Here is a 15,201-nt window from a genome sequence, read left to right as displayed (position 1 = left end):
CCCAGAGGGAGATGTTTAGCCAGTTGCTATCCATGTTGGCTGGAGAGGGAGCTCAGGTAATACCCAGGGGGCAAGGGAGAACAGTTCATGTAAATCCAGCCCAGCAGTGCTGTCGGCACCAGGCCAGGTCCAGCATTCTGCACCAGAGGGGAGGGGTATATAGGGCTGAGAGAAGCCTGGCGATCCAGCAACTGTGGCAAAAGAGCGGATGCTGATCCGTGCATGGGTCTGGTGAGAGAAGGACATCTTGTCCTCACTACTGAGTATGGGAGAGGAGTTAGATGGGAAAGATGAGGGGAGATGGGCAGAGGAGGGGAGAAGAGACAGGGAGAACGTGGCAGCCATCATTCCCTCTACCGTTTCCTGTTCAGCCCCTGGGAAGGGAGTGCAGGAGGCAGGGAGGACACAGGGAAGGATTGCTTACTAAAAGGAGCCTGATCCAGGTCACAGGGTGGACAAAGAAGGGACAGAAACTGCAGAGGCAATGGAGGGAGAGGCATCAGGAGTTGTGTGACTTTGGGCAATCACTTAACTTCTCTGTGCTTCAGTTCCCTCATCTGTAAAATGGGGTTTAAGACTGTGAGCCACACCAGGGACAACCTGATTACCTTGTATCCCCCCAGTGCTTAGAACAGTGCTTGGCACATAGTAAGCGCTTAACAAATACCATTATTGTTGTTATTATTATTAGCAACAGGCAGAGTGGAAATGGTTACTTTGGGTGGGCAGAGCTCTCCCACTTTATCTTCCGGGCATGCTCCTCATCCTTGCGATGCCTGTGGTTGAGAAAGAAAAGAGGTCTTTCTCCCCTAAGCTGGTAGAGAAAGTCAAAGGTCATGCAAGGGGAAGTGGAAAGAGCAAATTGGCAATAACATACCCTAGGGTGCAAATGCGATGGCTTCTGTTTGACCAGAGGTCTGGGAAGGGATTTGTTTTAAATGCAACAAATGCAGATCAGAAGGACACCAGCTCAGAGCAGCATCCTTTGCAAAGGCTTTCAACAGAAAATTAGAGACTTTATCTATGGGAAGCAGCGTGGCGCAGTGGAAAGAGCACGGGCTTTGGAGTCAGGGCTCATGAGTTCGAATCCCAGCTCTGCCACTTGTCAGCTGTGTGACTGTGGGCAAGTCACTTCACTTCTCTGGGCCTCAGTTCCCTCATCTGTAAAATGGGGATTAAGACTGTGAGCCCCACGTGGGACAACCTGATTCCCCTGTGTTTACCCCAGCGCTTAGAACAGTGCTCGGCACATAGTAAGCGCTTAACAAATACCAACATTATTATTATTATTGCTTTAGGCAACAGTGAATCCCAGTTGGTCACTTTTGTGTCTGGGAAGCAGACCCTGAGCGGTGATTAAAAGTTTGCCATCTGGCAAGTGTTCCCCTCACAGGGCAGCTCCGATTGGGCTATTGCCAGTCTGGGTCTGAGGGTGGGCAAGAGTCTGGAGCATTCACCCTTGGAAGAGGGGGGTCTATTTGTGGATTGACCAGACTGCGAAGAAATACCCTCACCCCATGTATCAGCCATCTACAGCTCAAGTGAGGAGTCCCCAAGGTAGAGCTCTTCCTCTGCTCAGAGCAATTGAAAGGGAGTATCTGGGACACTGCTCTACCCATCCTCAGCTGTGATGGGGCCCAGCCCCGCCAAAACTCCCCTCAAATCCCCCAAGTCCTGGGCAGATCCAGGTCAGTGCTGCCAAGAGAAACTCTCCAAAGAAAGAGCAAAACTTTCTCATCTGAGTAGGATGAGCTATCAAATGTACCGACTCCCCTTTCTAGAAGAAACATCCTCAGAGACAGTTTATTATCTGAGTGAAAGCTTCCCGTGACGTACCTCTCCATGACTTGGCATGGCTCCTCTCCCCCAACCCAACCTCCACAGCTTCCTCTAGACCTGGCAGTGTGCCACCTGGGTGAGTTCATGCCACCTGCCCCCTGTGGAAAGCCACTCTGCACCCCCTCCTGCGGCCTTTGCTCTTTCCCATTCAGCGGGCTTCTGGGAAGAGGAGACTCGGGATCACTAGTGGTGAAAGGCTCGACCGTCGGAGATGGGCATAGTGGAGAGGGGCAGTTATTGGGGTGTTCACCCCAAGGTTCAGTAGAATTATGCCAACGTTCTCCTCCTGTGGTAGTGGTCTCAGAAAGCTGGATAGATGAGGGAACTGCAGCCATTGTTAGTTGCAAATCATACCTGGAAAAATGGTGGGACTTCTCTTTCTTTCAGTGACCAGATTGGCTCTACCCAGGGAGGGTGACAGAGGGGAAGCTGAGTCATGGCACGCCGGGTCCCCTAGGGAATCTCAAATAAGAAACCCATTCTGAGCACTGGGAATACCATGGAATTGTGAGTGAGGTTGGTGATGTGAGGCCAGGATTATCTGAAACATATGGGGTTCTGATTGGATGCAGAAACTGAATATGGTGATTACTTTTCATTTACATCATGTTTCATCCTCATAGATTTACGGTTCACATTACTAATAAAATAACCAAGTAACACATTTAACAAAAGCAAAGTTCTTTCTGGGTAGTCGACTGGAAGCTGGGGGGAGGGCAGCCATTGTTCCTTTTAACGAGCCCCAGCACTGAAGAGTTTATTTTCTCTGAAGGAACTCTCTCCGGGGAGGGTGTCCAGATGCCAGAATTAGGGATTTGCAGTGGAACGAACCCAGGCTGTGTCTTCTGTGGGGTTCCCCTCCACTCGGAGGTCATGCACCATCAGGCCTGGGGCAGGGTATAAACAGGAGCTGAAGGCTATTTATTCCAAGGCTTATGGATCTCCCCCTCTGAGCTTCCCCAGCAAACACTGGGAGCTTTTTTCATGTGGGACCATCAGTGGGTGTTCTGGGCCTGCAAGCCTCCTTCTGGTGAGGTTAAATAAGAGGTGCCATTGCATAGATTTGGAAGGCCCTCACCTCTGAAGTCTCAACCAGCATCCTAGCAAACTGGAAATCTGCGCTGTTGCACGTAAACAGCCAACACATCTTTGTAATCTAGGTGAGATTTTCTGAATCATCAGAGGCTCCCATTGAGAACTTCTGATTTTAAGATAAAACCACCTGAATGACTGCCTCAACTTCCAGTTCTCCAGGGCCCAGAAGGGCAGAAGCCCGGTTGGAGAAGGGTCTAAGTGGGCAAGATGCATAAAAACTACCCCCACCCTACACCTAAGGCACCACCTAGCCTGGACAGTACCCGGCCCCTCCTGAGGGGAACTGTCACATCTGCGGGGACAGGTGAGTAATGACATCTTCATTTTCCCATCTTTGCTGGGTCCTTGCAGGTGCTCTGCCAACTGGTCCGGTGCCCAGTGTGAGAGACCAGCCCCCAAGAGCAGCACCTCTGACCACATCGGTACCAGTAAGTCCTGCGGTGTGGCCGGTGCGCCGTGAATTGACCATTCACCCTGTGCTGAGTGCTGGGGAAAATCATAAATTAATCAATGGTATTTACTGAGCATTTATTGTGTGCAGAATTACTGAATGCAGAGCACTGTATTAATTACTTGAATTGGTAGGCACAATCCCTGACCTCAAGGAGCATACAGTCTAGCGGGGGAGGCAAACATTGAATTGCAAGTAGCGGGGATGACAGACTGTAAGTATCAGTACCTACAAATTGTGGGGATTAGGGCAAGTACCTAAGTACTTGGGGGTATGGATTTAAATGCACAGGTGACACAGGAGGAAGGGAGAATAAAGTGAGGAGAAGAATGGATAATCAATAAGTGGTATTTACTGAGCACTTACTATTGTCCTGAACATTGGGAGAGTACAGTACAACAGTTTGGGCATACACAGCCCCTGAACAAAACAAGCTTGCAGTCTAGATGAGCGGACAGACATTAATATGAATAAATATGAAATAGGTTAGTCTGGGAAGGCTTCCTGAAGGAGATGTGATTTTAGTAGGCCCTAGAAGGTAGGGCAAGAGGTGATCTATATTATGTGAAGGAGAAAGGAGGGCTTGAGCAGGTAGTCAGTGGCAAGAGATGAGAGATGGAGGCATAGTATTTAAGCTGCTGTTAGAGGAATGTTGGGTTGTAGTGACGAGGAGTGAGGATACGTAATGGGGAAAGAGCTGACAGAGTGCCTTAAGAGTAGTAATAGTAATAACTGTGATATTTGTTAAGTGCTTACTCTATGTCAAGCACTATGCTAAGTGGTGAGGTAGATACAAGATAATCATTCATTCAATAGTATTTATTGAGCGCTTACTATGTGCAGAGCACTGTACTAAATGCTTGGAATGTACAATTCAACAACAGATCAAGTCCTACATAGGGCTCACAATCTAGGAAGTACCAGGTATTGAATCCCCATTTTGTAGATGAGGGAACTGAGGCACAGAGAACTTAAGTAATAATAATAATTTATAATTATGGTATTTGTTAAGCACTTACTATGTGCCAAGCACTGTTCTAAGCACTGGGGTAGATACAAGGTTATCAGGTTGTCCCATGTGGGGCTCACAGTCTTATTCCCCATTTTACACAAAAGGTAATTGAGGCACAGAGAAGTGACATGACTTGCCTAAGGTCACACAGAAAGCAAGTGGTAGAGCCAGGATTAGAACCCAGGACCTCTGACGCCCAGGCCCAGGCTCTTTCCACGAGGTCATGCTGTTTCCACATTGCCACAGTCGCTTAGTGAGCAATGCAGCAATGGATGGGACACCATTGGAGGGTTTTAAGGATTGGGGAGACGCATGCGGGCCACTGCCATCAGGGGAACAACCTGTTCTTACATGGACACTCCTGATCATCCCAGAGGCCCCCACCCCCTACCCCCACACCTACCCCTGCCACTCCTGGAAAGCCTGTCTAGGTCATTCTTCCCTGCTGACCTAAGAAGAGTGTAGGCAGATTTTCAGAACACATCAGATTAGAATAAAGTTTCCAATCCCTTTCCAGGGAAAATAGGAGGACCTATCAAGTGGGCAGCATTAATCAGTCCCAGCAGAGAAAATCAGGAAAAAATGCCAGGTCACTAGGGCAGTGACATCATCCTCCTCAAGGTCTGTGAGTCCCCCAGACAGCTGAAGCCTTGTGGAAATATGTATGGAGCTGCCTCTGTAGGGAAAGCCTCCCAGGAAGAATGGATTGCCGGGGACAGGGGCAGCAGATGAGCCGATCAATCAATCATAGTTACTGAGCACCTACTGTGTATAGAACATTGTACTAAGTGGTTGGGAGTGTACAGTATAAAAGAGATGGTGGACATGTTTCCTACCACAACAAGTTTAGAGTCTAGCAGGGGAGAGACATTTACATATATATATATATATAAACAAATTACAGATATGTATATAAGTGCTGAAGGGAGGGGTGAATAAAGGGGACAAATCCAAGGGCAAGGGTGATGCAGAAAGGAGTGGAAGAAGAGGAAATGGGGTCTTAGGAAAGGCTCTGAAGGAAAGGAGAGTTCCAGGCCAGAAGCAGGATGTGGGTGAGGGGTCAGTGACAAGATCAAGGTACAATGAGTAGGTTGGCATTAGAGGAGCTATGTGTGTGGGCTGGGTTGTAGTAGGAAATCAAATGGGAGAAGCAGTATGGCCTAGGAGAAGCAGCATGGCCTAGTGGAAATGGCACAGACCTGGGAATTAGAAGAGCTGGGTTCTAATCCTGGCTTTGCCAATTCCTAGGTGTGTGACTTTGGGTAAGTTACTTAATTTCTCTGTACCTCAGTTTCTTTAACTGTAATATGGGAATTAAATACCTGTTCTTCCTGCTTAAATTATGAGCCCCATACAGGACAGGGACTGTGTTTGACCTAATTAACTTGTGCCTGCCCCAGCACTTGAAACAGTGTTTGACACATAGTAAGCACTTAACTGATATCATTTTAAAAATTCAGCAAGGTAAGGTAGTAGGAGTCAAGGTGATTGAGTGCTTTAAAGTCAATGGTAAGGAGTTTCTGTTTGATGCGAAGGTGGATGAGCAACCACTGGAGGTTCTTGAAGAGTGGGGAAACATGGACTGAATGGTTTTGTACAAAAATGATCCAGGCAGCAGATTGAAGTGTGGATTGAAGTGGAGAGAGACAGGAGGCAGAGAGGTTAGTAAGGAGGTTGATGTAGTAGTCAAGGCAGGATAGGAGAAGTGTTGGTGTTAACTTGGCTCCAGTTTGGATGGAGAAGAAAGGGTGGCAGGAGGGAGGGCTGTGGGGGACCGCGAGGATGCTCAGATTGGCAGTCACCAGCCCTCAGTGAAATCTGGCTCTACTGCCAGCAGAGACATCAGCCTGCTAGACAACTGTGGGCCTCCAGCTCAGAGTGGGGCCAGGCTTTCACCCCTCGATATGCTGGGGAATATTCTGGGATGCCAGAACTTGTGGGCAGTGCACTGGACAAGGTGGAGTTTTAGGGATGATGTCCAGCAAAGCATCGCTAATTGGATGGACGAGAGATCCTGGTGGTCCCTGGACTCCATTCACTCTGCCTCTTCTCACCAAAGTGCTCAGAGGAGCTGGAAGCTGGGCTAGCAGGTAGGTAAGTGTCCCCTCCATGGTCAGTAGTCCAACCCCAGACTCTTGCTTGCCACTGTCTCCCACCCTATTTGCCTGAACCCTTAGGCACCCAGGGGCCTGCCTCTGCATTGGCCTGCTGCTCTCCCATCCCACTGAGCCCACACCTCTTCAGCCACTCTCAGAGGGTCTCCATCAGCCTCGCTTGGGGTGACAGCTCTGCCTTCCCATCGTCTGTCTGTGTGCCTGACTGAAACCCACCTCCCGAATCCTAGACCCCTCCCTCACCCTCAAGGGGGCTCCTCTCAGCCCGGCCCGCTGGGTCAGTCGCAGCAAATGGCTGACGATGGCAGAAAAATAAGGAGGGAGGAGGACAACCAGGAGAGGAGTAACAAATTTCTTCCATAATAATCTTGGAGGTCAAATTAAAATTAGGGCATTTGAAAATAATCAATCACTTCATCGTATTTATTGAGTACTTGCTGGGTGCAGAGCACTAAACTAAGTGCTTGAGATAGTAAAATATAACAATACAATAGACACATTCCGGCCACGACGAGATTACAGTTTAGTCACTAAATACTAAATCTACTCAGATTCATCCTTAGCCGAGAATGTCAAGGCAAACTAACCAAGTACAATTTTTGTTATTACACTTGGTAGTCTATTTGCAGTAGAACCCTTTGGTTTTTGGGAATATCTGTCTGGTGATTCAGGAAATGCTAATAGTTTGTCTCCTACAGTTATGGGTATTTGAATAAGATGGAGGAAAGGGGACTGCAAGCCATCTTTCTCCTGCAGTAGACGTTACGGCGGTTACCTTGATTAGTTATGTCAACATATCAAAATTCTTGGCTCTCAGACTTAGAGAATTAGAATATGGAATCATAGCTGCCTTCTGGGACAAAAAAAAAAAGTCCTTTGTTTCTTAGCGTATATGACTAACCACTTCCCTTCAAACAGGAATGACATACTCCTGACGTTAGGTACAAATTCTAAGCAATTTCCTAAATACTTCTTAATAGTTTCTGTAAAAATTCTATTCACTGTTTCCCATTCTGTTATTAAGAGACATTCTTCAAAGTCATGATTTTTCATGGAGAAAGTGACAAAGTAAAATTATTTATAAATCCGTGATCCTTCAACCGAAGTTGCCATTTGTGGAGTTACCAAGCTGTTGAATGGTATTTAAAGACTGGGTCCAAATGGTGTTTACTACCCTAAGTGCCAAATTCAGCGTCATTGTTATTACTAGTAAATTGAACATTCACCCCAACCTTTCTCAAAAACAAGTCATTAATATAATGTGAAGCTCAGTCACAATATTTCCCCTTCTTACTAGCTCTTAGTAACATAAGGGCAGGAGTTTGATTACTCAGATAATCTCTTGAACAGAAGACATATGGGTCATATTCTTCCTGAGCTGTGTAATATGTGATTTTGGTAGATAATTAGTTGCTTATCTCCCCACTAAGTTTCTCCTTCACAAACTGGATCTTTTTCCATGAGATTAATTCTTTCCGCTGTGCCTCTGGCCAGAAAGAAGGCACAAAGTTAAGGATTTTGGTGACGATGGCTTTTTAGCTGTATGTCTATCGGATGCTCGCCCTTGGCATTTCCTGAATCCAGTTAGTCGGGGCATGATTTGGTAATGATGGTTCATTTCTCAGAACCTCAGCTAAGTGGTTTGCACACACTAAGCGCTCAATAAATACTACTGAATAAATGGTTGTTCCTTTCAGCAACCAAAGAGATGGATGGTTTGGTTTCTCTCCTTTTTTCTCCATCTCCCCCCGACACCAGTAATTTTATTTATTTATATTAATGTCTCCCCCTCTAGACTATCAGCTTGTTGTGGGCAGGGAATGTCTGTTATATTGGTATATTGTACTCTACCAAGTGATTAATATAGTTCTCGGCACACAAGAAATGCTCAATAAATATGACTATCTGACCAGATGATGGTATTTGTTAAGCACCTACTATGTGTCAAGCACTGTTCTAAGCACTGAGGTAGATATGAGCTAATCAAGTTAGACACAGTCCCTGTCCTATATGGGCCTCACAATCTTAATCTCCATTTTACAGGTGAGGTAACTGAGGTGCAGAGAAGTGAAGTGAAGGTTACACTACAGGCAAATGGCAGAGCTGGGTTTAGAACCCAGGTCCTTCTGACGCCCATGCCCATGCTCTATCCACGAGGCCATACTTCTTCTCCCTAAGACCTGCCCAAAGACCCCCTCCAGCAGTAGCCTCCAGCTGTGTCTGCCTGCTTGCACAGCTGCAAAGCAGTGGGAAAAGGGTTGAGCTTCTCCCCCTGCAGACAGACACAGTTATGGCCCTTCTTTGAGACCCCCCCCCACAGAGACCAGGAAGCTGGTGAACTTATCTCGCGCCCCAGGGTCTGCATTGGTGAGCTCCACTGTCCCCAAAGCAGAAGGAGGGAGAGCTGGCCTTCTAGACTGTAAGCCTCTTGAAGGCAGAGAGAATGTTAACTAACTCTGTTGTATTCTTCCAAGCTTAGTCTATCATTATATTGTACTCTCCCAATTGCTTAGTACAGTGCTCCGCACACAGTAAGTGCTCAACAAATATGATCGAATGAATGAATGAAGAAAACGTGACTTGAACAAATGGACGTTAGACTTCTTCCTCTCAAACCTCTTCTTTTTTTCCCCAGGAAGCATCGCCATCATTGTTCCTCTTGTTCTCTTAGTGACACTGATTACCACTCTTGTGATTGGCTTGCTGCTTTGTAAAAGAAAACGAAGGTAAGAGACTGCGTATTGTTGACCCAAAGCAAATGAGTTGAATGCACAAATGTTTGCAATTTAGGGGCTAGAATATATTCTCACAAGAAACGTCATTACTGGGCCAGCCCCATGGTCCACTTAGCCTGGACTTGCTTTTTAATAGTGGTACCAGAACCAGGTAATAATTATCCTACTGGCCAAACACCTTCATGATTAGACAAAGACTAGCCAACACCTCCGTCTCTGCCCTCTGCACCTCTGGCTCCTCCAGTGACATAATACAGATCATCCTACACCCCAACTCTCTCATCTCCATCTCCCTCCCCTAGTGACCCAGCCCGGAACATTCAGACACCCCAACTCATCCTTGACTTTCCCTCCAATGACGCAGTACAAACCATCCAACATGCCTGACTCTCCTTTCTTCATCCCTGACTGTTCCCCCAGCAACCCATTAGGGATCATCCAAATCCCTCTCGAAGCTCTTCTCTCCTTTTATCTTCATCTCCCCCCAACACCAGTAATTTTATTTATTTATATTAATGTCTTCCGCTCTAGACTGTAAGCTTGTTGGGGGGAGGGAATGTGTCTGTGATATTGGTATATTGTACTCTACCAAGTGATTAATATAGTTCTCTGCCTAGAAAGGGATCTTAGTTGACAGTGGTCAGCTGTGAAAACCCTTGAGGCTCACTGACCCAGTTCCATTATGTTCAGACTTCGAGCAATTGAGCACTTTTAACTAGCTGCCCTCCCCATGGCATTGGTAGAATTTTCTGGAATTCTCTACTAGCCTGACACTGTACTAACCATAACTGCCCCCTCATCCTCCCATAACAGTTGAGAAGAATAGTTTTGGTACATATTTAGTGCTTAACTAGGGGCTAAACTCTGGGGTAGATACAAGACCATATGCCTCAGAGAACCTGTGAGGACTGGCCAAGTGGATTTGGAAGGGCCTCCCACTAGTGCCCCTGGGACCTTGTCTGATGCCCAAGAGGACCCACTAGGTCTTGCCACACCACTCAAGATCAGTGAGTGTTCTGCACAATAAGTCGATTCTATCAGTTGAGAAGCAGTGTGGCTTAGTGGAAGTCAGAGGTCATGAGCTCTAATTCCGGCTCCACCATTTATCAGCTGTGTGACTTTGGGAAAGTCACTTAACTTCTCTGTGTCCTAGTTACCTCATCTGTAAAATGAGGATTAAAACTGTGAGCCCCATGTGGGACAACCTGATTACCTCGTATTTACCCAGTGCTTAGAACAGTGCTTGGCACATAGTAAGCACTTAACAAACACCATCATTATTATCATTATTATTATTATTATTATCAGTTCCCCAGCCCCGCTGCCTGACTCCCAACCCTCATTTCCCTAATGAGCCTTGAACCATAGTACTGGGAGGATTCAGATTCTTGTTTGTTGCTATATATTTTGCACCTACCATGTCTCGCACTGTGCTGAGCATTGATAGATATGAGATAATCACACCAGACCCAGTACCTGTCCCACATGGGACTCACAGCCTAAGAGTGAACTTATCCCCATTTTACAGATGAGGAAACAGAGGTACAGAAAGGTTAAGTGACTCATCCAAGGTCACCCTGCAGGCCAGTAACAGCGCCAGACCTAGAACCTCTTGGTCTCCGGCCTCCTAGTCCCATTCTTCTTCTGCTGGGTCACGCTATCTCAAGAGGGAAATTGGGACAAGAAGGAGAAGGAATTTACATTTCCTCTCCACATCTTCCAAGGCACCACTGTCCTGTCCTTGGGAAAGTAGGGATCGCAGTCACAGTTACCATCCGGAGTGACAAGTCATGTACCAATTCTGTGGGTGCTAATTAGAAACATAAAGACATTTGAGACTTCAAAACAATGGCATATGTAATCTATGTACCTCAACATTTGTCCCTTATCCAGAACCCACGCAAGTGATACAGTCTTTTTTTCTGTTCTTCCAGAATGTTATGTGTGTACCTCATTATTGAATTTTTAGATTCTGTTGATAAGGGGAAGATTTAGAAATAGCCTGTAGGATAAGCAATATTTTTCTACCATTATTTTGAGAAGTTAATTTGCAATTCAATTTGCAGGAAAATTGTCTGAACTCTGGAAAAGAATTCCATTTTCATATATCTTCACTCTGGTGAATGAGAAATAGCCGAAACTGAAAGTTTATTTAGAACTACATTCTGAATCTCTGGGAGTGTTTCTACCAAGAGCAGAAAGGTGGATTACCTGAGCAACCTTCCAAAGTACAGAAAACATGTGGGAAGGTAGATAATTCCAAATATGAATAGCCTCCCCAAGAACCGACCTGGATAAATTGAAAATTAACTCCACATTTTATGAGGTTCAAAATTGTTTTCATTTTTTTTTCTGTGTGACTTGAAGAGGTTTAACTGAGCTAATTTGCATTCACTTATGCACAAGTTCTTTACTTTCATATTATTTCCAAGCATTTCTGTCTGCTACTAAGATTACTCAAACAAAATTGTTCCATCAGACCCAGGAGATTCAAGCACTACAACTATGAAATAATGTCCTGTAGACAGAGGTGGGGAAACAAATCCACTCTATCTATTCCAGAACTAAAACCATTCGCCGGCAACCTATTGCCAATGGTGGCATCAACGTGGAGATTGGGAATCCATCCTACAACATGTATGAGGTGGACCCTGACCCTAATGACCGAGGCCTCTTGGATCCTGATTTCCTCATCGACCCAGCCAAGGTAACGAATGTCGCTTTCCCAGATGGGTTGACCAGGATGGTCTTCCTGCTTGCTCTCTTCCAGGCTTCTGAATTTCCATATGCCTTCTTCTAGGGAAGACTTGTCGCCCTTGTTTTCCCTTCCCCCTCCTTGTTCTTTTCAAAGCACACTGAGAAGTCGGAAGGAGAACTCACCCCAATCCTTTCCCATATTCTCTGCTGAAAGCACATCTGCACTTGCTTCCAGGGGAAAGTCACTTCTAGGCAAGAGTAATTACCCTGTGGTGCCTTGCCTGCTCTCCCCCGGGTTCACTGAAGGGGAAACTGAGGGAAATGATTGTGGGGGGAGGGGAATAGCACTTTTAGGCATTTTCTGCTAGCCACAGGGAGGACCCCTCCCTCCCCCCAGCCTTCCCTCTGAAAAATAAGAACAATAATCCTGGTGTTAAATCATTTTCCGGTACTCACAGATCCTGGGCTAACTACCCTTAGCCTGAAATATTACTGATTCTAAAGGATGCACCCACTGACGATGAGTTGTATTGCCAATTTAGGTAATCATTCTGAATGCCCGCAGTTCTTCAGAAAGAAAATTGGCAAAGATGAGCATTTCCCATGTGTATTTTTGAGGGCACAAAGATGTGTTGATGATATAGGGATGGCTGTTATACTGAATTTGGCTAATGAATCAAGTCTATATGTGTCTGCTGCAATGGTGGAAAATACTTTTTTAGAACATTCAGAGTCCTGTGTGAAGAAAGCTAGTGGATGATGCTCCCTCATTTTTTCCTTATGTAGACAAGCCTTTGTGACAGCAAACGTTTTGTGCTGGTTAGTATTTATCTTATTTTTTCGCAAGGAATTAATTGATTTAAGAATTACCTCTTACTTATGATCCCTATTGAGTACCTGAATCCAGCCTGTTTAGATAAATCAATTGTTAGATAGCCTCAAATGCCTCCAAAGACTGCGTTGAACACCACCGGCAGCAGGGAACGGTAAGTGGAGGCAGACCCCACAATGGGGCAGTGGGAAACTAAAGCACTCTCTCTCCATGCAGGCAAGGTACATAGGGGGCGGAGGGCCAGGCGTATTCAAGCTTTCGCACAGCGCACCACCCAGCTACCTAAACTCTGACTTGAAAGGACCGCTTGCGGCAGGGGTGAGCCATGTACCGGTCGGTCCACCATCCCCATCCCATCCCGTCCCCACCAGTCCACACAGTCCGAAAGCAGGAAGCACAGCGGTCAGTGGTTATTGAAACACACTGAACCAATCAACACTGCTTACTGAGCAATCCTGCAGGCAGGCAGAGCACTGTACTAAGTGCATGGGAGGAAGCCATAGGGGCGATCAGTCATGTCTATCACTGCTCTAATGGTGAGGAGGAAATGAGAGAATAATCAGGAAAGGCATCTTGGAGGAGGTGGGGAGAGCTGTGGTCCCATTATTTATCAATCAATCATATTTACTGAGTGGTTACTGGGTGCAGAACACTGTACTAAGCACTTGGGAGAGTTCCTCATAAGGAACTTGAAATCTAGAGGGGAGACAGACATTAATATAAATTACAATAAATGTGTGTGTGTATATATATATGTATAAATATATATGTGTGTGCAGTGGGGCTGAGAGAGGGGTGAAGACAGGGTACAAGTGCAATTCAAGTGCAAGGGCAACACAGAAGGAAGTAGGGAAAGAAAAGATGAAGGCTTAGTTGGAGAAGACCTCTTGGAGGAGATGTGCTTTTAATGTTGCCCCCTCTAACCTCATTGTGGGCAGGGAACATGTCTACCAACTCTGTTATATTGTACTTTCTCAAGTGCTTAGTACAGTGGCCTGCACACATTAAGCACTCAGTAAATGGCACTGAATGATTGCCAGGTGTTAAGAGTGAGAGTGTACCAGGCAGGCGAGAGAGCATGAGTAAGAGCTCAGTGGTGGGAGAAGTGAGACCAAGGCCCAGTGAGTAGGTTAGTATGAGAAGAAGGAAGCGAGCAAGCCGGGAGAAGAGATGCACTTGATGCCTCATTGCCCTCTCCCAGGGTCCTGGAGGAGACGATTGCTGAGGCAACTTTGTAGAGGGAAGGCCAGTGTGAAACACCCTTCCTGTCAGGACAAAGAAAGAGGAAAGAGCTTGTTCTACTCCTGAGAAAGGAAATAAAGAGGCAGGCTTTCAAGATGAATCATTTAAGCTACTATTAAGTCATTAGAATTTGCTTATGGACTATTAAAGGAAGCTCTGTTTGTCAATCCCACATTTATGGGGAAAAATACTTCTCATTTAAGAACCCACCTATCTGTAACTCATTCTCATATTCAATCATGAATGTTGCTATTCATTCTCTATCTCATTTGCATTAGTGAGTGGTTGTCATGAGGAGTTCCATAATTAAGATTCCTTGTCCCAGGTAAGGCTGTAGCATCAGCCCTGAAGCTTCGTCTGCTTTCCTAAGTGAGATAAAGCATTTTGTAAATGTTAGAGGGGAGGACACCATAACTGGAATGTAACCATGTTGCTAAATTGAATCTTAAGAAGCTGGTGAGGCTAAACCCCTCCCATGCTTCTGGCCCAGAAGAGCAGATATTTGTTGGAGATGGTGGCAGGATTGGTAAGTCCAAGGAGTAGATGGTCTTTCCTAAATGAATAACAATGATTGTATTAAGTGCTTACTAATTATGGGCCAAGCACTGTGCTAAGCCTTGAGGTAGATCCAATAATGAGATTGGACACAGTCCCTTTCCTCCATGGGGCTCACAACCTAAGAGAGCGCGGGGAGCTTATCCTCATTTTACAGGTGGGCAAACAGTCCCAAAGCAGTTAAGGGAGTGATCACACAGCAGGCCAGTGACAAGAACTGGAATAAGGCCCCCTTTCTCCTGACACACTTTCCGTTAGGTCAGACTGCCTCCCTGGCACTTAAATTCTTTAAGTTTTACTGCTACCCAAGAGCCAAATTCCTAAACAACCCCAATCAAATCCAATAATAATAATAATGTTGGTATTTGTTAAGCGCTTACTATGTGCCGAGCACTGTTCTAAGCGCTGGGGTAGACATAGGGGAATCAGGTTGTCCCACGTGGGGCTCACAGTCTTAATCCCCATTTTACAGATGAGGGAACTGAGGCACAGAGAAGTTAAGTGACTTGCCCACAGTCACACAGCCGACAAGTGGCAGAGCTGGGATTGGAACTCATGAGCCCTGACTCCAAAGCCCGTGCTCTTTCCACTGCGCCACGCTGCTTCTCTAGAGGAAATCTAGAGGACTC

General features: G+C 46.0%; 1 protein-coding gene across 1 annotated transcript in view; it reads left to right on the top strand.

Annotated features, from left to right (window-relative positions):
* LRP1B (LDL receptor related protein 1B) overlaps nt 1-15,201 on the top strand; it is a 389,846-nt gene that overhangs the window by 371,958 nt on the left and 2,687 nt on the right. The window contains 4 exon segments of the mRNA XM_029072223.2: nt 3,286-3,362; nt 9,147-9,237; nt 11,809-11,953; nt 12,992-13,093. Coding sequence (XP_028928056.2) covers nt 3,286-3,362; nt 9,147-9,237; nt 11,809-11,953; nt 12,992-13,093 — 415 coding nt within the window.

The sequence above is a fragment of the Ornithorhynchus anatinus genome, chromosome 9 (assembly GCF_004115215.2).
Source record: "Ornithorhynchus anatinus isolate Pmale09 chromosome 9, mOrnAna1.pri.v4, whole genome shotgun sequence".
NCBI lineage: Eukaryota > Metazoa > Chordata > Mammalia > Monotremata > Ornithorhynchidae > Ornithorhynchus > Ornithorhynchus anatinus.
Note: the sequence above shows the minus strand (reverse complement) of the source record. Positions and strands in the feature narration are given on the sequence as shown.